The sequence below is a fragment of the Capra hircus genome, chromosome 1 (genome assembly GCF_001704415.2).
Source record: "Capra hircus breed San Clemente chromosome 1, ASM170441v1, whole genome shotgun sequence".
NCBI classification, from domain to species: domain Eukaryota; kingdom Metazoa; phylum Chordata; class Mammalia; order Artiodactyla; family Bovidae; genus Capra; species Capra hircus.
This window is the reverse complement of record NC_030808.1, coordinates 77811365-77835774: the sequence shown is the minus strand read 5'-3', so window position 1 is coordinate 77835774 and position 24410 is coordinate 77811365. Positions and strand designations below refer to the sequence as shown.

General features: G+C 41.0%; 1 protein-coding gene across 2 annotated transcripts in view; it reads left to right on the top strand.

The window, feature by feature from the left end:
- The window catches only part of TPRG1 (tumor protein p63 regulated 1), a 162388-nt gene that overhangs the window by 51804 nt on the left and 86174 nt on the right, over positions 1-24410 (top strand). For both annotated transcript variants that reach the window (XM_005675132.3, XM_018046685.1), the window contains one exon: positions 22641-22817. In XM_005675132.3, the coding sequence (XP_005675189.1) occupies positions 22641-22817 (177 nt within the window). The remainder of the gene's footprint in view (positions 1-22640; positions 22818-24410) is intronic.

The following is a 24410-nucleotide window of genomic DNA, read 5'->3' as shown; positions in this document are numbered from 1 at the left end:
GTTATTTCTTTAATGGGTTTCCCTTGTGGCTTAGCTAGTAAAGAATCCACCTGCAATGTGGGAGACCTGGGTTCAATCCCTGGGTTGGGAAGATCCCCTGGAGAAGGGAAAGGCTATCCATTCCAGTATTCTGGCCTAGAGAATTCCATGGACTCTGTAGTCCATGGGATCACAAAGAGATAGACATGACTGAGTGACTTTCTCATTTCTCTCATTTCTTTAATAGCGCCTATTTTGTTTGATTTTATTTGACCTGTTTTTTTAGTTGTTTGAATGCTTTTGCTTAGTGATTACAATAGCCAGTAGATGTCAGCTATCCAAAGATAAATCTGATTGTGTGATCTGTGTTGAGGCTTATCTCCGTAATTGTGTGCTTGCTTTAATATTAACTAGAATGCTGAACCAAGCAGTGTTCAGATAAATATGAAGTTTTACCCCCAAGACTCAAGTTTTGTACCTAGCTCTGAACCTAATAGGAAGCTCAAAGAGTTGCAAAGCACTTTCCAGCAACTGGTTTTCTGTTTTGCTTTCATTTGGTGGTATCCATTTATATTAAGGACAACAATAATGTGTATATCCCATGCATGTAGAATTTCACACAGTCACATTTGCTTATTTGCTGTCAGGCTTTCTTCCTGTGTGCATTGAAACCCATTTCTCCTTTTTAAATGGTAGTGATTTTGTGTTCTTTTTTGGTCATCCTCTCGGTTAAAATTCTTTGACTTCTCCCATGACCCTCCATCAAAAGCAAGTTTCAAGAGAAGATCTGATTTCAGACATTTCTACCAGAGTAAGACATTGCCAGTTACTTTCTTTTGCCTGTTAATCCCTATAGCTTGATCAGACTGCCTACTTGTAATGGAAAGAGGTGTCCATTGTAGAGATGTTCAGGCATCTGGTCTAAATGAATGAGGTCCCAGACACTGACTGTTCAAGCAGAAGATAGGAAGTTGTTTGTCAAAAGAAAGACATGCATACAGGTTTTGAATGACTTATCACACTTAACTCTTCTGTTCATTTGTAGTGCAGCAAAAAAAAAAAAAAGGAAAACCCAGCAAAAATAATCAAACTAAAACCAAACCTCCAAAATAACAACAGCAAGACTAAACAAAACAAATGTATAAATACACAGGCCCAGAAAGGTGAGAGCCTGGGGCTACTCTTGTCCCCTTTACTTGTTTTTCTAATGGAATAACACCATCCATTCTTATAAGTTTCAGGGCTGCAATATATACCAATTTCCCCAGCCTTACCAATCACACAAGACTCTTTTCAAGCATAACACTTTTTCATATGTGACAAAAATGACTGAGCTTTGTGTATATCAACTTTCAATTTCTTCTGGGGAGATGAGAAATCCTGGGTTGCTCATCAGTGGTTTAAAGAATGTCTGCTTTCAAATCAGTATTCCATCTTCAGAACCATGAATAGTAAAAACGCTTTTAATGTACTGTAGGTTGTCATTTTGAGCATTACTTTACTAGCATGTGAGATGAGTGCAATTGTGCGATAGTTTGAGCATTCTTTGGCATTTCCTTTCTTTGGAATAAGAATGAAAACTGACCTTTTCCAGTCCTGTGGCCACTGCTGAGTTTTCCAAATTTGCTGGCATATTGAGTGGAGCACTTTCACAGCATCATCTTTCAGGATTTGAAACAGCTCAACTGGAATTCCATCACCTCCATTAGCTTTGTTAGTAGTGATGCTTTCTAAGGCCTACTTGACTTCACGTTCCAAGATGTCTGGCTCTACGTTAGTGATCACATCATCACGATTATCTGGGTTGTGACGATCTTTTTTGTACAGTTCTTCTGTGTATTCTTGCCATCTCTTCTTAATATCTTCTGCTTCTGTTAGGTCCAGACCATTTCTGTCCTTTATCGAGCCCGTCTTTGCATGAAATGTTCCCTTGGTATCTCTAATTTTCTTGAAGAGATCTCTAGTCTTTCCCATTCTGTTGTTTTCCTCTATTTCTTTGCACTGATTGCTGAAGAAGGCTTTCTTATTTCTTCTTGCTATTCTTTGGAACTCTGCATTCAGATGCTTATATCTTTCCTTTTCTCCTTTGCTTTTTACCTCTCTTCTTTTCACAGCTATTTGTAAGCCCTCCCCAGACAGCCATTTTGCTTTTTTGCATTTCTTTTCCATGGGGATGGTCTTGATTCCTGTCTCCTGTACAATGTCACGAACGTCAGTCCATAGTTCATCAGACACTCTATCTATCAGATCTAGACCCTTAAATCTATTTCTCACTTCCACTGTATAATCATAAGGGATTTGATTTAGGTCATACCTGAATGGTCTAGCGGTTTTCCCTACTTTCTTCAATTTAAGTCTGAATTTGGTAATAAGGAGTTCATGATCTGAGCCACAGTCAGCTCCAGGTCTTGTTTTTGTTGACTGTATAGAGCTTCTCCATCTTTGGCTGCATAGAATATAATCAATCTGATTTCGGTGTTGACCATCTGGTGATGTCCATGTGTAGAGTCTTCTCTTGTGTTGTTGGAAGAGGGTGTTTGCTATGACCAGTACATTTTCTTGGCAAAACTCTAGTAGTCTTTGCCCTGCTTCATTCCACATTCCAAGGCCAAATTTGCCTGTTACTCCAGGTGTTTCTTGACTTCCTAATTTTGCATTCCAGTCCCCTATAATGAAAAGGACATCTTTTTTGGAGTAATGCTCAAAATTCTCCAAGCCAGGCTTCAGCAATACGTGAACCGTGAACTCCCTGATGTTCAAGCTGGTTTTAGAAAAGGCAGAGGAACCAGAGATCAAATTGCCAACATCCGCTGGATCATGGAAAAAGCAAGAGAGTTCCAGAAAATCATCTATTTCTGCTTTATTGACTATTTCAAAGCCTTTGACTGTGTGGATCACAATAAACTGTGGAAAATTCTGAAAGAGATGGGAATACCAGACCACCTAACCTGCCTCTTGAGAAATCTGTATGCAGGTCAGGAAGCAACAGTTAGAACTGGATATGGAACAACAGACTGGTTCCAAATAGGAAAAGGAGTACGTCAAGGCTGTATATTGTCACCCTGCTTATTTAACTTCTATGCAGAGTACATCATGAGAAACGCCAGACTGGAAGAAGCACAAGCTGGAATCGAGATTGCTGGGAGAAATATCAATAACCTCAGATATGCAGATGACACCACCCTTATGGCGGAAAGTGAAGAGGAACTCAAAAGCCTCTTGATGAAAGTGAAAGAGGAGAATGAAAAAGTTGGCTTAAAGCTCAACATTCAGAAAATGAAGATCATGGCATCCGGTCCCATCACTTCATGGGAAATAGATGGGGAAACAGTAGAAACAGTGTCAGACTTTCTTTTTTTGGGCTCCCAAATCACTGCAGATGGTGACTGCAGCCATGAAATTTAAAGACGCTTACTCCTTGGAAGAAGTTACGACCAACCTAGATAGTATATTCAAAAGCAGAGACATTACTTTGCCGACTAAGGTCCGTCTAGTCAAGGCTATGGTTTTTCCTGTGGTCATGTATGGATGTGAGCGTTGGACTGTGAAGAAGGCTGAGCGCCGAAGAATTGATGCTTTTGAAGTGTGGTGTTGGAGAAGACTCTTGAGAGTCCCTTGGACTGCAAGGAGATCCAACCAGTCCATTCTGAAGGAGATCAACCCTGGGATTTCTTTGGAAGGAATGATGCTAAAGCTGAAGCTCCAGTACTTTGGCCACCTCATGCGAAGAATTAACTCATTAGAAAAGACTCTGATGCTGGGAGGGACTGGGGGCAGGAGGAAAAGGGGACAACAGAGGATGAGATGGCTGGATGGCATCACGGACTAGATGGACATGAGTCTGAGTCAACTCCGGGAGATGGTGATGAACAGGGAGGCCTGGCGTGCTGCAATTCATGGGGTCGCAAAGAGTTGGACATGACTGAGCGACTGAACTGAACTGAACTGAGGTTGTCATTGTTCAATAGCTAAGTCACATCCAATTCTTTGCGACCTGATGGACCGCAGCACACCAAGCTTCCCCGTCCTTCACTGTATCCCTAAGTTTGCTCAATTTCATGTCCATTGAGTTGGTGATGCCATTCAAACATCTTATCCTCTGCCTTCACCTTCTCCTCCTGCCCTCAGTCTTAACATTAGGGTCTTTTCCGATGAGTTGGTCCTTTCCATCAGGTGGCCAAAGTATTGGAGCTTCAGCTTCAGCATCAGTGGTTCCAAAGAATATTCAGGGTTGATTTCCTTTAGGATTGACTGGTTTGATCTTCTTGCTGTCCAGGTAGTTAGTATAGGTGGTGGTGGTTTTAGTTGCTAAGTTGAGTCTGACTCTGTGTGACCCCATGGACTGTAGCCCAGCAGGCTCCTCTGTCCGTGGGATTTCCCAGGCAAGAATCCTGAAGTGGTTTGCCATGCCCTCCTCCAGGGAATCTTCCCAACCCAGGGAACAAACCCATATCCCTAACATCTCCTGCATTGGCAGATGGATTCTTTAGTACAAGTGGCACCTGGGAAACCTGGGGCTATTTTTACCTATTCTATTTGTGTGGTGGAAATAATATGTGATAGTGTGCTCATCTTTCACCAACTGCATGTTCAGTGATGTCATGCTGGTAGCTTGGAATTGGTGGCAACAATTATACCATGGAAATAAGCAAGCTCTAGAGATCAGAGTTTGATTTTATTGTTTTGTTAATTGTCCAAACCTAAGAAAGTAGTCGAGGATATGCTAATGATGTTTAAGTTTAAAAGTGTGTATGTGGCTATGATATTGTCATAACACAAAAAAGGCTCAGAAAATATTATATTCTTCCAGTATCCAAAAACTGTTATCCAATTCAGCAAAAGAGTCATCTTTTCACTGATGAATGGATGAATTCTGGACAGGTGACTGAGGAAAGATGAATGCCAGACAGAGGCTGCAAGGTTGCAGAAGGTCTATCTATGTATGAAATAAGGGCATGAAATAACATTAAGCCAGTCAAGGCATTTTCTACTAGTTCAAGTGAGCTTCTTTGTGATGTTCTAAATTTATATAAATATATCATTCAGCAGAATTGGAAAAACAAACGTTAGAAGGCATTTGGGTGGAGAATACAAGGAGGATGAGAGACCAAAAAGAGACCAAAAGCAAAATGAGATGCAGTCAACTCCAGCGGGATCCCAGTTAGCTGAAACCATCAAGAATGCCCTAAGAAGGGCTTTCCAGGTGGCCCTCCTGCCAGTGCAGTAGGCATAAGAGACATAGGTTCGACCCCTGGGTGGGGAAGATACCTCCTACCCTGTAGGAGGGCATGGCAACCCACGCCAGTATCCTTGCCTGGAGAATCCACAGACAGACAAGCCTGGCGGGCTACAGTGCATAGGGTCACAAAGAGTTGAACACAACTGAAGTGACTTAGCATAGCATGAAGCAAAGAGACTCCAAGTGAGACTCAAGTTTTTAGCCCAGCCGGTTTAGGAACTTTATAAGCCTGTATAGCTATAAAGACAGGATGATGTTTATCTCAACTTTATCTCCTCCTTGCACTGTCTTTCTTGGTCCTTTGGGAAAGGACTTTAAAAATAAATAGTGTGTACCCTTTTAGAAGTGACCCATTAAGCCAGCCCCAAGAGAACAACTTGACACTCTATGGAGTCTCAAAAAGTGTAATACAATGGCAATGAAGTGGCTCTTGAGTCAAAAGTACTCAAGATGTCTTTGACTGCGGTGTTTAGGGAGGTGGGAAGAGATGGGATCTTCACTCCACACACATTACTATGAAGTGGTGGTGGGGGTTGTTCTTATTCCTCTTATTCCTGAATGAGAAGACTTGCCTCTAGTGGCTGGGATCAAGTAACTCTTGCTCTCATCTTCGTGGAAAATACTTTCAGCATGTTTTATAGCCTATCTCTCCTGAAACTCACATAGCTTTTTATCCATGGCTTTAGCCAAATCCAGCTCTCCATGTTGGACAGATAGACAGTAAAATGAGATAAAGTCAAGGAAGCAGCCTAGTGTCATAAAAAGAGTCCTGAATTTGGAATCAGAAAACTTGGGCTTGATTCCTGACTCTGCTGCTTATGATCAGTGTAGCTGGGTGAACTTGAATGGGCTTCCCATTTTTTTTTAAATTAGTGAATTTGTTTTAGTACAGTCTTTTAATCAATTAGAAATCCTCTGCTCTTGAACGAAGCACAGCCACTGTTAATTTTTGGTATATATCATTCCAGCTCTTCTCCATGCATTTTTGTCAATGATTGCTGTAATGTTAATAGATAACATTTATTGAGCACTTAAATTGCACTTTGTGATAAGTGCTTTCTATGTGCTTGCCATTATATTGCTATAATTTATATAATTTTGATGATCTCTAAATGGAATTTTTCTTAGGTTTTCCTCATATTTTTCTCAGTTATCATGTAATTTTTGTAAAGTATTAGACAGTTACTTTTAAACTGTGAATGGCTACACAAATGTGATGGTTTATATTATTCTTTTAAAATTGAAGTGCCGAGTAAGGGATATTTAGCAGTAGGACAGAGTAATATTTCACAGTTGGAAAGAGAAATGAAAATATATATGACATTCTCCATTTGTTTTTGACAAAAAATAATAAGTAACATTTATATAATAACTTATAGATTAAAAATTACTCTTCATTTAATTCAATCTTCTAGCAATTGTCTTAGGTAGAAACATCACCTCCAGTTTGCAGATGAAGAAATCAAAGAGTAATATATATAAAATATTCAGAATAGCACAGGGACTATATGCAATATCTTGTAATAACTTATAATGGAATATATATATGTATATATATAATTTTCATACTCTTATCCAGTATAGGTTATTAAACATACACACACACACACGTGTGTGTGTGTGTGTACATAACTGAATTACCGTATACCTGAAACTAACATAGCATTATATATCAACTATATTTAATAAAAACATTTTAAAAAGACTAGCACAGCTCTAAAGTAGCAGAGATAGGGCTCTAATGCATTATGCTGTACTCCCTTTTGCAAAAATATTCTTTGTTTTCTCTTTGTGCTCCGATTCCATGTGTGCCCCTTATCAGATTGTATCTCAATGGATAAACTCAACTCTATTTCCTGGGCTTGGTGGGGTGAGTGGAAGTGTGCAGGTCATTTCTGCTTAGTTTAGAATGATTTCCCAGGAGAAATAATCATGGTGTATGTTCATATAAAAGAGGAGGGGGGCGTCCTGGGAGCAAAGCAATGTTGAGGCCCAGGAGATCAGGAACCATTTCTTAGGTTTAGGGTGCCACTGAGTTCACTGATCTCCAAAGCAGTGCCTGTGTTTGCTTTCACACCTGAGTTCATATCTGATCCTCAAACAGACCTGCGGGAGAAAGCAAGGAGGAGCTATTGGCTTCATTTGATGGATGAAGAAACCCAAAGATTAAATGACCTATCTAAAGGCAACCACTTATTAAGGGTCACAGGAGGACCTGGCTTCATGGGACCTCTCTCCTGGCCAGGCTGTCTTCTCATCACTCTGCTCTTGCTGCCTTTTGTGATTTTTCATCTCCCGACACAGTCATCACCACAGTTTAAACTGGTTAAATGATCTTTGGGCCTGTGTCTTGTTTCTTTGTTGATTATCTGTTGTTAGCAGGCAGGAGGACTGAGATTTGATTGGCAGGATGGAGACCTTTTCCTCTTCCTCTCCATACCTTTCTGGCCTTGTGCTGTCCGTTTGATCTTATTTAGCCTTTCCCCCAGAATCAACTAAAAAGTCAGATACCTGTAGGAATGGCGGCTACTGCTGTTGGGCTAAGGTTAATGGTGCTTCACCTTGTCATAGTCTAATTAGGAGAGCACTGAGCTAGTTTTGTAATGAAAAGCACTGCTGCTAATAATTTAAAAAATAAAAGCCAAACCAAACCAAACAAACAACAAACAAACTGTGAAACTAGGGATTGCTGAACATTTCATTCATGAATAATAAATGTGAAATGCAAATAAACAACCTGAAATGTATCTCCTACCCAACCCCACTCATTTTTGCATACGTCCGTCTCTTCTAGACTTTGCTACTCAAAGTGTGGTCTTAGAATCACCGCAACAGCAGCAGCAGTACTTAGGAGTTTGTTAGCAGTGCTGAGATGCAGGGCCACCCCAGTCATGCGGAACCTGAGTCTGCATTTTCGCAGGGTTCCCAGTTGGTTCCTGTAATTCACCTCTGGGAAGCATCAGTCTAGGTCACATTCATTGTCATGCTCTGAGGACATCAGTGGATTCTCGCTGCCTACATGCCCTTCTGTTGCCTCTTTAAGATCTTACCCTGGCTACGAACCTTACACTAGCTCCTCTTCGTCCCCTGATACAGTGCTGTGTGCTCTGCTCTCTCACTTAGGACATGTCACAGACTGAATTTCCCCTTCCAGCTTTATTTATTATTATGCCCCTTAATAAATTCTATCAGTCAAATGGAACTGCCTGCTGATCCCCTAAAGTTCCTGACACAATGCCCTGGCCTCATGATTGTACTCATCCACTTTGCTCTATCTGGTATGCTCTCTCTCCCTTCTGTTCATTCAGACCTTTCCTGTCCTTCAGAGATACTATGCCCATAAAACCTTTCCACAGTGATTCAGTGAGAATAATTTTCTCTTCCTTCTCTGTGCTCACCTTCTACAACATAATATAGTTCATTTTGAGGAAAGCACTGCTTAAGCCAGGGCTCACCTTTGTCCAAACCCATCTCTGCCCACCTCTCAGTACTTAGTACAATGTCTGACATGTGGTAGGGCTCAGAATCCAATGTGGACTTGACTTGCATCTAATTTGGGTAGAGACATCTACTGCTTGAAACTTCGCTGACACTAGTGGGGTTCATCCATCGAGTCCTGCCTCCATTACCCTGGGCCTCCAAGCAGCTCAAAGCCCAATGACACTTCCTCCATCCTTGGGTGAAAGCACTCAGGCTGAAAAGGCCCTCAGATCTATCAAGATGTTAATGACCAGTGGCAAGACTCTGGCAGCAACAAAAGCACCTCTGTTGCCAGAATCCACTTATCCTGGGTCAGTGTTATCAACGACCACCTAATTAAACATGTTGCTTTTCTCTCTAAATTCCTCCCTGGCAGTAGCATCATTCAGATAGCTAATGGTCCTGAGTAACCTGAATTACAGGACAGTGAGGGCATTTAGTCACTGCAGTCACAAACATACTTGCAAGTGTTTTTGTTTTTCCAAGACTGCTAAAGAATTTAGGAGTCAAGAAAGGCCAAGAGGTGGGATAAAGTCTGATACAGCTAAATGCCCAGCTCCAACACTTACTAGTGATGTGACCTTGGTATGTAAGTCTTTTACATCCTCTGAGCCTCAATTTTACCACTTATAAAGTGGGTATGTAAAGAAGGATATTAATTTAAGAATTCAATCATTTAATATATATACAATGCTTACACTAATTTTTTGCCATATAGTATGTTCCACTTTCGTGCATTGGAGAAGGAAATGGCAACCCACTCCAGTGTTCTTGCCTAGAGAATCCCAGGGACAAGGGAGCCTGGTGGGTTGCTGTCTATGTGGTCACACAGAGTTGAACATGACTGAAGCGACTTAGCAGCAGCAGCAGCAGCAGCATGTTCGACCCAAGAGTTTGCTTTTATAATAATAATAAGTATTATTAATAGTGACTCATGTATATATACATTTGTGTGTTTACTGAGCTCCTTACATAAGCCAAACTCTGCCCTAATGATGAAAAAAAAAAAAATAAGTAAGACAAAATTTCCATCTTCAAGAAACTCTCAGTCTTGCGGGGAAGGAGAATGTGTAAATGAAACGCAGCACAGTATGGTACTTGCTGGCACACAATCTGGCAAATAATTTTGTGGGAGCTCAGAACTCACTGTGTCTGTATTGTTGACATAGGTCAGGAGGATAACCAGGATTAAGGGAGGAAGAAAAATTTCCAAAAAGATAGGATGGGAAAGAATATCCCAGGAAAGAGGGGCATCTGTGCGATAACTGAGGCAGGCTCAGGGAACCATAAGCAGCTCAATGTGGCCAGATTACAGTGAACAAGTCAGAGGACGAAAAACAAGCTAGAAAGGCTTGAAAGGAACCAGACAAAAAACAACTTCAAAGGCTAGACTACGGAGTCTGGATCATGTATTTCATTTTGGAGTCACAAATTAGAGAGCCATAAGCCATTTCCGCCCTGCTCAGTTTTTTTTAAATCTGAATTTCAATGTGTTCAGTTAGAGCATACGCTCCCAGTTTGCCAACACCTTGTCGCTTCCCATTGCCTTCCACTGGCTCCTCTTCATCCCCTGATGCAGTCTTTGTGCTCAGCTCTCCCACTCAAGATGGCCAGCTGTATGCATCTCTTCCAATCCCAGCTCCTGTGACCTCACCTTGCTATCTTGAAATCAGTCATGACAGAAGAATTTATACCAAGGAAATAACATCAGGGCATCATCATTATTAATATTATTGTTTTAGAATATGCTTACCATATTTAAGAATACGCTTACCAAATGCTTATAAGCATTTCTGTCTTACTGAAAGATGTCACAGAAGATGTTCACATTTTTAGAAAGGCAATAGATTCTGGAAACAATTGCCCAGTAACTTAAACTTGTTGTTGCTGTTCAGTCACTAAGTTGAGTCCAACTCTTTGCAACTCCATGGACTGCAGCACACCAGGCTTCCCTGTCCTTCACTGTCTCCAAGAATTTGATCAAATTCGTGTTCATTTAGTCAGTTATGCCATCCAACCATCTCATCCTCTGTCATCCCCTTCTGTTCCTGCCCTCAATCTTTCCCAGCCTCAGGGTCCTTTTCAATGAGTCACCTCTTCGCATCAGGTGGAGCTTTAGTTTCAGCAACAGTCCTTCCAGTGGATATTCAGGGTTGATTTCCTTTAGGATTGACTGGTTTGATCTTGCTATCCAAGGGACTGTCATGAGTCTTCACCACTGGAATTCAAAAGCATCAGTTCTTTGGTGCTCAGCCTTCTTTATGGTCCAACTCTCACATCTCTATACAACTACAGAAAAAAACCCATAGCTTTGACTATACAGACATTTGTTGGCAAAGTGATGTTGCTGCTTTTTAATATGCTGTCTAGGTTTTGCATAGCTTTTCTTTCAAGGAACAAATGTCTTTTAATTTTGTGGCTACAGTCAGCCTCCACAGTGATTTGGGAGCTTAAGAAAATAAAATCTGCCACTTTTCCCACTTTTTTTCCATCTATTTGCCATGAAGTGATGGGACCAGATGCCATGATCTTTGTTTTTTGGAAGGTTGAGTTTTAAGCCGGCTTTTTCATACTCCTCTTTCACCCTCATCAAGAGGCTCTTTTTAAAGTTAGTCTCGATTATTTAGGGGACTGCCAGTATAGATGGGGAAACAGTGGAAACAGTGTCAGACTTTATTTTTTGGGGCTCCAAAATCACTGCAGATGGTGACTGCAGCCATGGAATTAAAAGACACTTACTCCTTGGAAGAAAAGTTATGACCAACCTAGATAGCATATTCAAAAGCAGAGACATTACTTTGCCGACTAAGGTCCATCTAGTCAAGGCTATGGTTTTTCCAGTAGTCATGTATGGATGTGAAAGTTGGTCTGTGAAGAAAGCTGAGTGCCGAAGAATTGATGCTTTTGAACTGTGGTGTTGGAGAAGACTCTTGAGAGTCCCTTGGATTTCTTTGAAAGGAATGATGCTAAAGCTGAAACTCCAGTACTTTGGCCACCTCATGCGATGAGTTGACTCATTGGAAAAGACTCTGATGCTGGGAGGGATTGGGGGCAGGAGGAGAAGGGGACGACCGAGGATGATATGGCTGGATGGCATCACTGACTCGATGGACGTGAGTTTGAGTGAACTCCAGGAGTTGGTGATGGACAGGGAGGCCTGGCGTGTTGCGATTCACGGGGTTGCAAAGAGTCGGACATGACTGAGCGACTGAACTGAACTGAACACCAATTTACATAATCTTTTCCAGAAAATGGGCTTCCCTCATAGCTCAGTTGGTAAAGAATCCACCTGCAATGCAGGAGACCCCAGTTCAATTCCTGGATCAGGAAGATCCACTGGAGAAGGGATAGGCTACCCATTGCAGTATTCTTGGGCTTCCCCGGTGGCTTAGCTGGTGAAGAATCCGCCTGCAATTTGGGAGACCTGGGTTTGATCCCTGGGTTGGAAAGGTCCCCTGGAGAAGGGAAAGGCTACTCACTCCAGTATTCTGGCCTGAAGAACTCCATGGACTGTATAGTTTATGGGGTTGCAAAGGGTCAGACAGGACTGAGTGACTTTCACTTTTTTTTCTTTTCCAGAAAATAGAAGAGAAAGAAACACTTTCCAGATCATTCTAAGATGCCAGTTTTAACCTGATACTAAATTCAGACAAAGACAGTACAAAAATAAAACTGCAGACCAATACCCCTCATGAATATAGATGTAAAAATTCTTAACAAAACATTAGCAAACAGAAATCAGCAATATAAAAAAATGTAAGTATATACCATGATCAAGTGGGGTTATTCCAGGGATGCAAGGTTGGTTCAGTATTAGAAAATTAATCAGTGTGCTCCATGATATTAAAAGGCTAAAGAAGAAAAATCATATGATCAGATCAATTGATGCAGAAAAAGCATTTGACAAAATTCAGCACATTCATTCATGACAAAAATAGTAAAAAAAAAATAACAGAGGGAAATCTTTTCAATTTAATAAAGAAAGTCTGCATAAAACCTATAATTAACATCACTCTTTTTGGAAAGAGAGAACGTTTCCTCCCTAAGACTGGGAACAAAACGGGTATGTCCACTCTCACTACCAACATTTAACATAGTTCTGGAAGTTCTAGCCAGCATAATAAAGCAAGACAGGAAATAAAAGGAATACAGATCCAACAGCAAGGAATAAAAACTGTCCCTAACTGCAGAAGGAATAATAATCTATGAAGAAAATTCCAAAGAATTACCAAAAATTTTCCAGAACTAATAGATGACTTTAGTAAGATATACAATCAACATATAAAAACTATTTCAATAAAAATTAAAAATCAATTTTATTTCTATATACTAGAATAAAAACAAATAAAAATACAATAACATTAATAATGACTCAAAAAAAGGGAAAATATTTAAGTATAAATCTAATAAAATATATATAGGACTTACATGCTGAAAGCTACTACATGCTGATAAAAGAAACAAAGATACAAATACCAAATCTATAGATTTAAGGATCAGCATTGTAAAGATGTCAGTTCTCCACAAATGTGACATACAAGTTCAGCATAATTCCTTTCAATCTTAGCAAGATTTTTGTAAATATAAATGAAACTATTCTAAAGGTTTTATGGAAAGACAAAGGAATTAGAATAGTTAAAACAATTCTAGAAAAGAAGAATAAAATGTTTCTCATTGGCAATTCCTATTTCCTCCTACATAACTTCAGCCCCTGGCCAGAGCTGATTGGAGAAATAGAAGCTGAACTGGTTAGCTGATGTGGGACCCAAAGATCTACATTAAAGATCCCCCTACCTTGAGAGTCTGAACTGGGAAAACTAGGGCTACAGAAGCCAGTTAGTTATGAGAGCAGATCTGAAAATTCATGTATAGTCAGGACTTAGGGTAGAATTAAAGGTCACAGGCAAGGGAGAACTAAAAAGGAGAAAAGCCTTGACAGTGAGCAGGAGCACACCAGTCAGCTGGAAACAGATGAGATGTGTGGAAGGATGCACAGACATCGTGAGGCAGCTCCCCAGAGAGTAAATTTCATTCCCCGTGACTTTCCAGGTTTCCTAAAGCCCAACTGTGCTTTGGTTCCTGTTCTTGAATTTCTGCGGGATTCCTCAGAGTATTTTTATAACACATCTCTTCTTCCTGGACTTGCCTGATGTGGGCTGTGTCTCCTGCACCCAAGGAGATGTAGCTATAATAATACATACAGTAAGCAAATGTCTCTCCCGTTTAAAAGAATAAAACAATGGAGGAGGCAAGATGTGAGCATCTGTTGCATCTTGTCCCTCTGTTCTTTCTGCCGCCTCCTCTCCTGCCAGCTTCTTTGGCTTCGGATCAAGTGAATCCCCTGAAGTAAATTCGGGGGAGGAGGGGAGGAGAGAAGCCCCCCAGGGGTGGGCCTCTTGTTAGCGCCTGGTGTGCCCTGGACGATGGAGCTGTTCAACAGCTATCCAGTCCTTGTGTGGGAAAGAGAGAAGGATGGGGTGTGCCCAGTCCTCTTTTGTGTGGCTTTTAAAATATCTTCTTCCTGACTGTCCTGTGCTAGAAAGGGCACATTTGCCTGTGGGATAGGGAAAGTAAGTGGCAGAAGCAGGGGCTTGGTTCCTCCACCTGGAAAGTGGTGATAAAAACCATTTAAATGTGAAAGAGTTCGTCAATCAGTCGTGTCTGACTCTTAGTGACCCCATGGACTGTAGCTTACCAGGCATCTCTGTCCATGGGGGTTCTCCAGGCAAGAATACTGGAGTGGGTTGCCATTTTCTTCTCCAGGGGATCTTCCTGATCCAGAGATAGAACCCAGGTCTCCCGCATTGCAGGCAGATTCTTTACTGGCTGAGCTACTAGGGAAACCTGGTGAAATGTGAAGTATTCACAAATTGCAAAGAAATTGTGATCATTTCTGCGCATGATGTGGCCTCTGCTTAAATCTCCTTCCACTCTCCTCCTTGTTCCCTATTCCTTGGTCATGTTGGCTTCCTCACTGTTTCATAAAACATGATGGATCCCATCTTTAGGACTTTGTTTTCCAGGAAAATCATTGACCATTGTTTTTTGTTTTTTTTTTTTTCGGCAATCAACTGGTGGTGGTGGTTGTTCTTTAGTTGCTAAGTTGTGTCTGACTCTTTTGCGACCCCATGGACTATAGCCCGCCAGGTTTCTCTGTCCACGGCTTTCCCAAGCAAGAATACTGGAGTGGGCTGCCATTTCCTCCTCCAGGGGATCTTCCCGAACCAGAGACTGAACATGAGCCTCCTGCGTTGGCAGGCATTCTTTACCACTGAGCCACCAGGGAAGCAATCAGTTGGAGCAATATGACATTTCATGGTAGGACTTCTCTTACTCAGGGGGGGAAAAAAATTGTGGATACATGTTAAAGAGATATTGGAGAAATGACTAAATATTCCTGAGACCCTTTTGTGCACCTTCAGGGAATCATACGTACCTTGCAACGTGTGGTTTTCCAACACTGAGACTTTCACTAAATAGCAGGGAATGAAAAGCTGATAAGAGAGTCTTCTTTAAGGGCATCAAATAGATGCCTGGGGTTCCTGCTCCTCATCCCTGTGGACAATGGGCTGAGAATCCAGGCACCTGAGTCTGTGGCCTTGTCTTCTCATCATCCCGTCTCCTCACAGCATATGAACTCTTCCTTAGGCAATTCCCCCCACATTGTGGAGAACTGTGTATTCTTTAAGAGCTGAATGCTTTTCTCAGTATGCCAAGTAGCTTAGCACAGGGCCTGGTTCATGACTGGCTGCATGGGATAGTGGGAAAAAATGAACCACAGGAAGTCAAGTCAGGGGAAGGGAACAGAGAAGGTTTGTGGACCTCGGGTTTTTATTAGAATACTGTGTTTACTTGAAGGGTCCCTTATTTTAAACAAATTGGAGAGGCCTGGGGAGAGAGTAACCAAATGATTGAAAGAATTGCATGTGGGTTATTTAGCTAAAGGTTTTATAAGACTTCACTTAACTCAGGGGGAGGGAAATTGCTTTGCTTCAATGCCATGCATTTTTCATCTGTTTGTGTTTGAATAGCAAACCCAAATTGGATTCTCTTCAGGGCCTGGAACCCCAGTGGGTGCTAGGGAATATGTGTGGAATGAATGATTTAGTGTTTTCCTTCTGAGTTGCTGATTTCTGACTAGCCAAGATGCTGTCTTCCTCTTTCAAGGGCTGGTTATGCTAAGAGGCTGGAAGGACACAGGAAAGAAGATTGATTTATAAATCAGGTACAATCACTGTACTCAATATCTGGGAAGATGTCTCTGATGAGTGGGGTACGTGTGTGTATGTGTGTGTATAAGTGTGTGTGCATATTGTATGTGTTTGAGGGAATAATAGAATATTTTAGGGAGAAAGCTCTTTTCCAAATAAAAATTGACCCGACAGCCCTAAAAGAGCTGCTGAGAGTATTGTTAGGCATAGGGCTGGGCCACTGGCAAGGCATCTGGGATGGTTGGAGTAACAGGGTGGGGGGGGGGGGGCCTAGAAGCTTATGCAGATAGGTCCTGCCTGTCATTGCTTGTTCGCTGTTGCCCTCTGCTGGCCAAACTGTTGTAGTCCCAGGGAACTGCAAATCTCCCTGAGCCACTAGGATCTTGGTTTTCATGAAGTCTGGGCCCCTTCTCCAGCAGAAGAAAAATGCAGTTAGTGCCGAGCAACAGCGGTGACGGGAGGATGTGGCCAGTCCACTGCCAGCAGAGACAAGCTCTCATCGCTGAGGGGATGAATCTAATGATTCTAGCTTTTTATTCCACATTCTGCTCATTTGCTAAGACTTAGCTCTCTCTTTGGAACCCACAGAGGGCTCAGTCACTGTCTCTACACCAGAGGGTCTCCCATCAAGTTTGGGGAAAATGGAAAGACAAGTACAGAAAGCTGTGACTGAGGCCACAACTGAGGCACTGCTAAATGCTTGTGTGTATTTAAAGAGCGTGTGTGCGACTTTTTGCGACCCTATGGACTGTAGTCCGCCAGGATCCTCTGTCCATGGGATTCTCCAGGCAAAAATACTGGTGTGGGTTGCCTTTTCCTTCTCCAGGGGATCTTCCCAACCCAGGGACTGAACCCTCATTTCTTATGTCTCCTGCATTGAAAAGTGTGTTCTTTATCACTAGCACCACGAGAGATGCAATCTACTAGGGGTGAGGGAACTGAGGCGAAGGCACCATTAAACAGACAGAATTTAATATGAAAACTTGAAGGATAGGTGATTTTTTACTTATTTTTTTTAAAATATCTCACTATTACTCAGCCACACATACACACAAATGAAATAATGCCATTTCTAGCAACATGGATGGACCTAGAAATTGTCATAAGACCTAGAGATGTCACTAAGTGAAGTCAGAGAAAAGACAATATCATATGATATTGCTTATATGTGAAATCTAAAGAAAATGATACAAATGAACTTACTTACAAAACAGAAATAGGGTCACAGACATAAAAAACAAACTTATGGTTACAAAAGAGGATAGTGGCAAGGGGATAAATCAAGAGTTTGGGATTAAAATACACATAGTACTATACACAAAATGAAAAATCAATAGAGACCTGCTGTGTAGCTCAGGGAACTACACTCAACATCTTGTGGTAACTTATGATGGAGGAGAATGTAAAAATATGTGTGTGTGTGTGTGTGTATGTGTGTGTGTGTGTGGCTGAATCACTTTGCTGTATACTTGAAACTAACATAATTGTAAATCAACTATATTTCAGTGAAAACAGCATATATCTCTTTTATCATATGAGTAGAGCATTTATCATAAAAATTAAACTTTGATTAATGAAAGCATGGGGCCTCCCTGGTGGCTGAGACAGTAAAAAGTCCACCTGCAATGCAGGGGACCCAGGTTCAATCCCTGGGTTGGGAAGATCCTCGGGAGAAGGGAGTGGCAACCCACTCCAGTATTCTTGCCTGGAGAATTCCATGGACAAAGGAGCCTGGTGGGCTACAGTCCATGGGGTCACAAAGAGTCGGACTCGACTAAGTGATTTTCATCATCAATGAAAGCATGAGAGGAAACGAAAGTCACTTGAAATCCTACCACTCAGAAATGATCAGTGTTCACGTTTTGATCTACGTATTTTTTTGTTATCATTGTTACAAAATTGGAAGTCCACTGAAGGTGCTGCTTTGTATTCTGCTTTTCCTCATCCTTTCGGTATGAACATTTCCCCAGTGTTACTGGTTTGTTTATCTATTTTTTAGAAATGTACTGTTTTATGGGGGAGCATTTTGATGTGTGGACCAAAGGATGAAATTCTTGAAGCAGCATGAGGCAAAGCATATAGATTGTACTACACAAGAACTGTTTAACACAAGAACTGAACTGTTCTTGTTCAGTTAAACTGTTCAACACAATTTAACTGAATTTAACACAAGAACTGATAAATCTTTCCAAAATTGTTTTAATTTTTTATTGGAGGACAATTGCTTTATAATAGTATGTTCTGCTATACATCAATAAGAATAAGACATAGGTATACACATGTCTGCTCCCTGTTGAACATCCCTCCCACCTCCCACCCCTCCTGCCCCTCTAGGTTGTCACAGGGCACTCGGTTGAGCTCCCTGTGTCATACAGCAAATTCCCAGGGGCTATCTGTTTTACCCAGAGTAATGTATGTGTTTCAGTGCTACTCTCTCAAGGAATTGCTACTTCTTCACTCATTCATTCCAGAACTATTTTGGGGAAACCTACTACTTTGGAGACAGAATGATAAGACCTGACTCTATGACGTTTACAGTATAGGAGAGGAGACTGACATTAATTAGATAATCACAGAAATAACTATAAAATTGCATCTGGGATAAGTGCTGTGAAGGAGAGATGTGAAGTTTATGAAAGTACGTATTAGAAACAGGAGAAGTGGTCATGGAGGTGGGAAAGCTTGCCAGAGTAAGGAGTAATTGAGCTCAGCACTGCAGGAGTTAAGTAGGCAAAGAAGGTTAAGAGCAACATGGCTGGCAGAGGGAATAACACAGGCAAAGTCCCTTCAGTAGGACTAGGCATGGTGAAACTGAAAAAAGATCCTGGAGAAAGGAGTGCAGAGACTTGGCCTGAAATGACCTTGAAGAAATAGGGAAGGTCCAACTCTGCAGAACCTCAGGGTAGGTGATTTTTTTTTTTTTTTTTTTTTTGGTCACATCTCCTAAGAACCATGGAGAGATATTGAAGTATTTGAAGCCAGAGTTGGGAGGCAAAGACCAAATTTGTTCTTAAAATGGTCTGCCTCATTGCAGTATCATGATGAGGCTGGGAAGGAACTAAAACGTGTAGATGAACCACGTCCAGGGGGCTAATAGCCCAAGCCCAGTGAGAAGGGAACTGCAGTGGTCCAGGCAGGAGATGTGGGAAGACTGGATTAGAATGTTGAAAGTCAGGATGGAGTGAGTGGTTTTGAGAGGTATTTGAGGAGTAGAATGTTTAGGACTTAGCATGTGGGGTGAAGAAATGAGAGAAAAAAGACTCCTAAGTCTTGGAGTCTTTAAGGAGGATTTCCCCCTAAGATAGAGAATGCTGGAAGAGGTCAAGGTTTGGACGGGATGGTCACGGATGCTGTTTCACAGAGGTGATGATTCCAGGATGGGTATAGACCATCACAGCAGCTCCTTCCAGAGGTGGCTTTTACCACACTTGTACCCCACGCTGAAAAGTCCTTTATTTGACTGTTCGTGGTCCCAGGGAGAAAGCTAACACTATGCCTGCATTTGCTGCCTCCAAACTTATTTCAGGTCCTTGAACTACTGGTTGCTCTGTGTAAAGCATTGGGCAAGTCATTAATTGTAATGGTCTTTGGACCTTAGTTTTTTTTCTTTAAAATGAAGCTAATAGCATCTAGTCCAAAGGATTGTTGGGAAGATTAAACAAAAGCATTGGTATTCAAGGGCTTTGTGATCCTCCATAAATTGCACAGAATCATTATTGATATTCTTATTCCTATATTTGTTTTGAACATTACCACCAAACTTAAATTGCATTAATACTAGGAATATAAAATTCAGTGTTTTCTCCAAGAGTTCTTTGGGAAGAAAAGGTGTGATTGAAGTCTAAATAAATAAATATACCACCCAGAAGCTAGAGATGGTGGCCCCAAACTATTTATAAGCCTGTGTGTTTACTTGGATTCCAACTTTCCCAACATGAAAATTATGCAGAGTCTGTGTCACAGCAGAGCACTCTGTGTTCCTAAAAAGAACTCTCTTTTTTTCCCCCTGAATCCATCCTTTACCTTTTAAAATAAATCTCATTATGGAGTGCTGACATTTTCAGTAAAACCTTCAACCAAAATCTGAGGATATTTTAGACTAAACACAAGCCTGGTTTATTAGGCACAGCTTATAACTTGCTGCTAAGTAGATACAATCTATTTAGAGAAATTTATGTAGATAGCTGATAAAACATTTCAGAATCCTCATCTTTTTCTGTCTAAGCCAGAGTGTTAAACAGATTATCGAGAATTCTCTCTTCTCTTGGTGGAGTAGAGTCTTGCAACATTGTTGGAGTGGATGGAAGCCATAGGACCAAGATTTAAACTGGATGTCTTGACTCTACATCACTAACTCTACCTCCATATTCCAGCTGAATGACTTTAGGTGTGACCTTCTTCCAAGGGTGGTGGGGAGATGCAAAGCTAACCCTTGTACCTGCATAATAGCCAGAAGATAATAAGGCCACAGCCTCATGGTTCTTTCTTTCTACGTCTGTTTCTCAATATTTCTACCTCCTTCACCTCCCCTTTTCTCTTCTTTATGTATCCTTCTCTTCTTCCTCCCATTGATTTAACTCCTAACTTTGTCTTCCCTGTCTTTGAACCATATTGAGGAAGGGCATATATTGGGTTACCCAAAGTCACCTAGTCACTTACATGTCTAAGCTGCCCAGGCGTGTCCAACTCTTTGTGACCACATGGACTGTAGCCTGCCAGGTTCCTCTGTCCATGAAATTCCCCAGGCGAGAATACTGCAGTGGGTTGCCATTTCCCTGCCAAAAATAATAACAGCTCCTTTATGAACCACTGATTGAGAAGTTTGCCCATGAATCCTCTCCCCAAATTTATGAGATGAGTATGGTACTGTCTCCATTTCACAGACAAGAAATGTGAGCTACAGACAGACTCGATGTCCAGTCTTACAAAGTTTGTCATTAGTAGAGCTGGATGTTTTCACCCCCACACTCAGCCGACCCAAAGGCCTCCAAAAGACTTATAATTGGCAATCAGTTATCACAACAGATATTTATTTATTGCAGGCTATTTGACAGGAACAGAGTAAATAGCCCTGTACAGTCTCTGCCCTCATGGAGTGTGTGTGTGTGTGCACGTGCGCGCACACACACACACATATGTAGGGATAATTCTTAGACCATAATCACTGGAATTGCCCTAGCCTCTGTACTTTGGTGTCCATTCTGACTTGTCAAGATTCACATGGTATCAGTTACTAAACCTCTTATATATCATTCCTTCTTACAAATGCTGGTAAGAGCTGAAAATGATAATGGATCAGAATGCTTTGAAAAAATGTAATGGGGATACAAGTCTACATCAGAGTTTAAGAAATCTTTGAATGAGGCATTCAAGACATGACTTGGACATCGAGTTTTCTCAGCCTACCATAAGATGGTGCTGGGCAGACACCAGACCATTGGATTTGATCCTGAAATTGAAAGGGTGCCATTTAACAAAGTCAACAGGGAGGTAACATCACTCCTTTTGTATTTTAAGAATAGCACTGAGGTTTTGTGTGAGAATGGATGGGAACAGGATGACCAATCTTAATCTTTACATTAGATTGATGATTTGTAGTGGGAATTCAGATATGTATCAATCACAAATCATTCTTTTCAGTCTCTTGAAAGTAAAATGAAAGTGTCAGTCGCTCAGTTGTGTCTGACTCTTTGTGACCTCATGACCTGTAGCCTGCCAGGCTTCTCTGTCTGTGGAATTCTCCAAGCAAAAATATTGGAGTGAGTAGCCATTCTATTCTCCAGGGGACCTTCCCGACGTAGGGATTGAACCTGGATCTCTTGCAATTCAGGCAGATTCTTTAACATCTGAGCCACCAAGGAAGCCCAGTCATCCTTTCCAGTTTCTTAGGAAGACAAATATGCACTGAAAAAGTTATAATATAAGTCACGCAGTGCTATATACAAAGGCTCTAGCAGACAGATAGCAAATGCTGCGGGTGAGAGGAATTTCAGACTATGCTCACTTTTTAAAAAATAAGCTACTGCTTTCACTCTCTCTGTTCTCTCTGTTGAATAGATTCTTAACTCTCAGAATATTTCATTGCATACCCTGAAAGACTCTGAAAACTGAAGCAAGTCAACTCAGTGTACACTTACCTAGTGTCTGCTTTGTCTTTGGCTGGAAAGAATCATATTTCACTCATTTCACTGTATTTCCACCACAGGAAAATGATAAAATGAGCTCAATATGATAGAATAGCTTGGGTGGGGGTCAGTGAACCTAAATTCAAGTCTCCATTTTATCTTCATTCAGCAATCTGACCTTTGAAGATTAGCATAAATCAATGCTTAGTTGTCCAGACTGAGCTGAAATTAAGGGATATTTTTCGTGTCCTTTGAGAAGGATGGGCTCCATGAAGGTTTTCTAGAGAACTGGGAAGATGCGGAGGAGCATGAATCAGTTGACTGCCAATGTGATACAGTCTTGCTATTCCCCTGATGGAACCTGTCAAGGATAATCATCTCTGAGCTCTGCGGGCATAAAACATTTTCCTGGGATCCTCTGCCTCCCTCCTTCCTTGGTCACGGGGCCAGAATGAGAGAGAGAGAGAGGATGACTTTCTTCAACTCCTCTTTCTTCCAAGGTGATAAACCTCATCATTTTTTGTGTTAGCAGAAATGTTTCAGTGAAGATGATTAATTTGGAAAGATTATGCCATCAACTTTTCTTCTCTGTGGTGATTTTTACAGGATAGACCACTGGAACAATGAGAAGGAGAGGATTTTGCTGATCACAGAGAAGACTCTCTTAATTTGCAAATATGACTTCATCATGCTCTGCTGTGTGCAGTTGCAGAGGATCCCCCTGAGTGCTATCTATTGCATCTGCCTGGGCAAGTTTTCCTTCCCTGCGATGTCACTGGACAAGTGAGTGTGATGTCTTAGACTCGGGAAAGTGGTGCAGTGAGGGTGGGGCATGCAGGGAAAACAATCACAAAATTCAGTTCTCCCTGTAACCTGGGAGAAGCCAGGGGAGAACAGGGAAGCTGTAGTTGAATTTATCAAACAATCCTGAGTTCCTACTCTATTTCAGATTTTCATGGGTACGATTTTAACATTTCAGAATTTACATAGTACTTTAATATGAGTACCTGACAAGTGAGTGGTTGAATGTAAAGTGGAAAGAGCTGGAGGGACATGGAAGACATGTTACTCACCTAGTTCATATGACAGAGATCAGAGAAGCTTTCCTGGAGAAGCACTTGCAATATTTGACTTGGGGTAGGAGTCAGTCACAAAAGAACAAAAGCTTAAGAATACGCCAAGCAGAAGGAAGAGAGAAGTCAAAGAAATGAAGGTGGGAAAAGGTGAAATGCCTCTAGGAAATTAAATTATTCTCTAAAGCATAATGGACAGAACCCATGAGAGCTAATAGCACTTCTTGAAAGAAGTCTCTTTCAAGAGATTTAGTGGAGGGGACACCAGCTCTCTTGGAGGTATTGACAGTTACCAGGAGACCTGATGAGGTTTATGGCAGGGGATTGCTGAACTGAGTCCATTCTTGAGACGGGCTCAGAAGGAACTGAATTTCTTTGACATTTTAAGTCTGAGCCAGAGGATAGCCATCTTCCTCTGAACTGTAAGCTCTTTGAGGGCAGGTATCTTTGATTATTGTCATTGTTGTTCTTTAAGTACCTGGTATTGGGCCTAGTATGTAGTAAGAACTGAAAAATCTAAATTACTGAAAAAAAGCATAGGTTGACCAAGTGATTGGTTTTCTTTTCATAAAGCATATCATATCAAAGACCTATTTTTTATTTCTTCTTTTCATGGATGTTAGAAACAATTGATTCAGTTCACTAACTTTTTGAACTGGTGGATTTTTCAATATCATATGCACATTGTAAACATATATTTAAACAGCATAAAAATTAGTTACTGTCAGTATCTCTCTCCTATCCCAAACCTTAAGTTTTCCGGAATTATCTCCATAGGAGATAATCAACACTTTCATGGTTTTTTTTCCCCCTTTGAGAAATAGTCTGTAAATATATAAGGATAAAATTGTCTTTCATGCATAGATGTATATTTTATATATTTATAATATTTATCAATGCAAATATTTATCACAAATTATTTTACAGTGGGTACACATATCATAAAATACTTTGTTTCAAGCTATTTTACCCAAAGATATACCTTGGAGACACTATTATATAATCATGGAAAGATTAACTTCAGTCTTTTTAATATTACAAAATATTCCATTTCAAGTCTAATCTATTTATCTAGCCCTATATTAATGGGCATTTAATCTTTTCCACTACAAGCAAAGCTATGGGCTTCCCTAGTGGCTCAGTGGTAAAGAACCTGCCTGCCAATGCAGGAAACTGGGGTTCAATCCCTGGGTTGGGAAGATCTCCTGAAGAAGAAAATGGCAGCCCACTCCAGTATTCTTGCCTGGAAAATCCCATGGACAAAGGAGCCTGGTGGGTTATAGTCTGTGTGATCTCAAAGAGT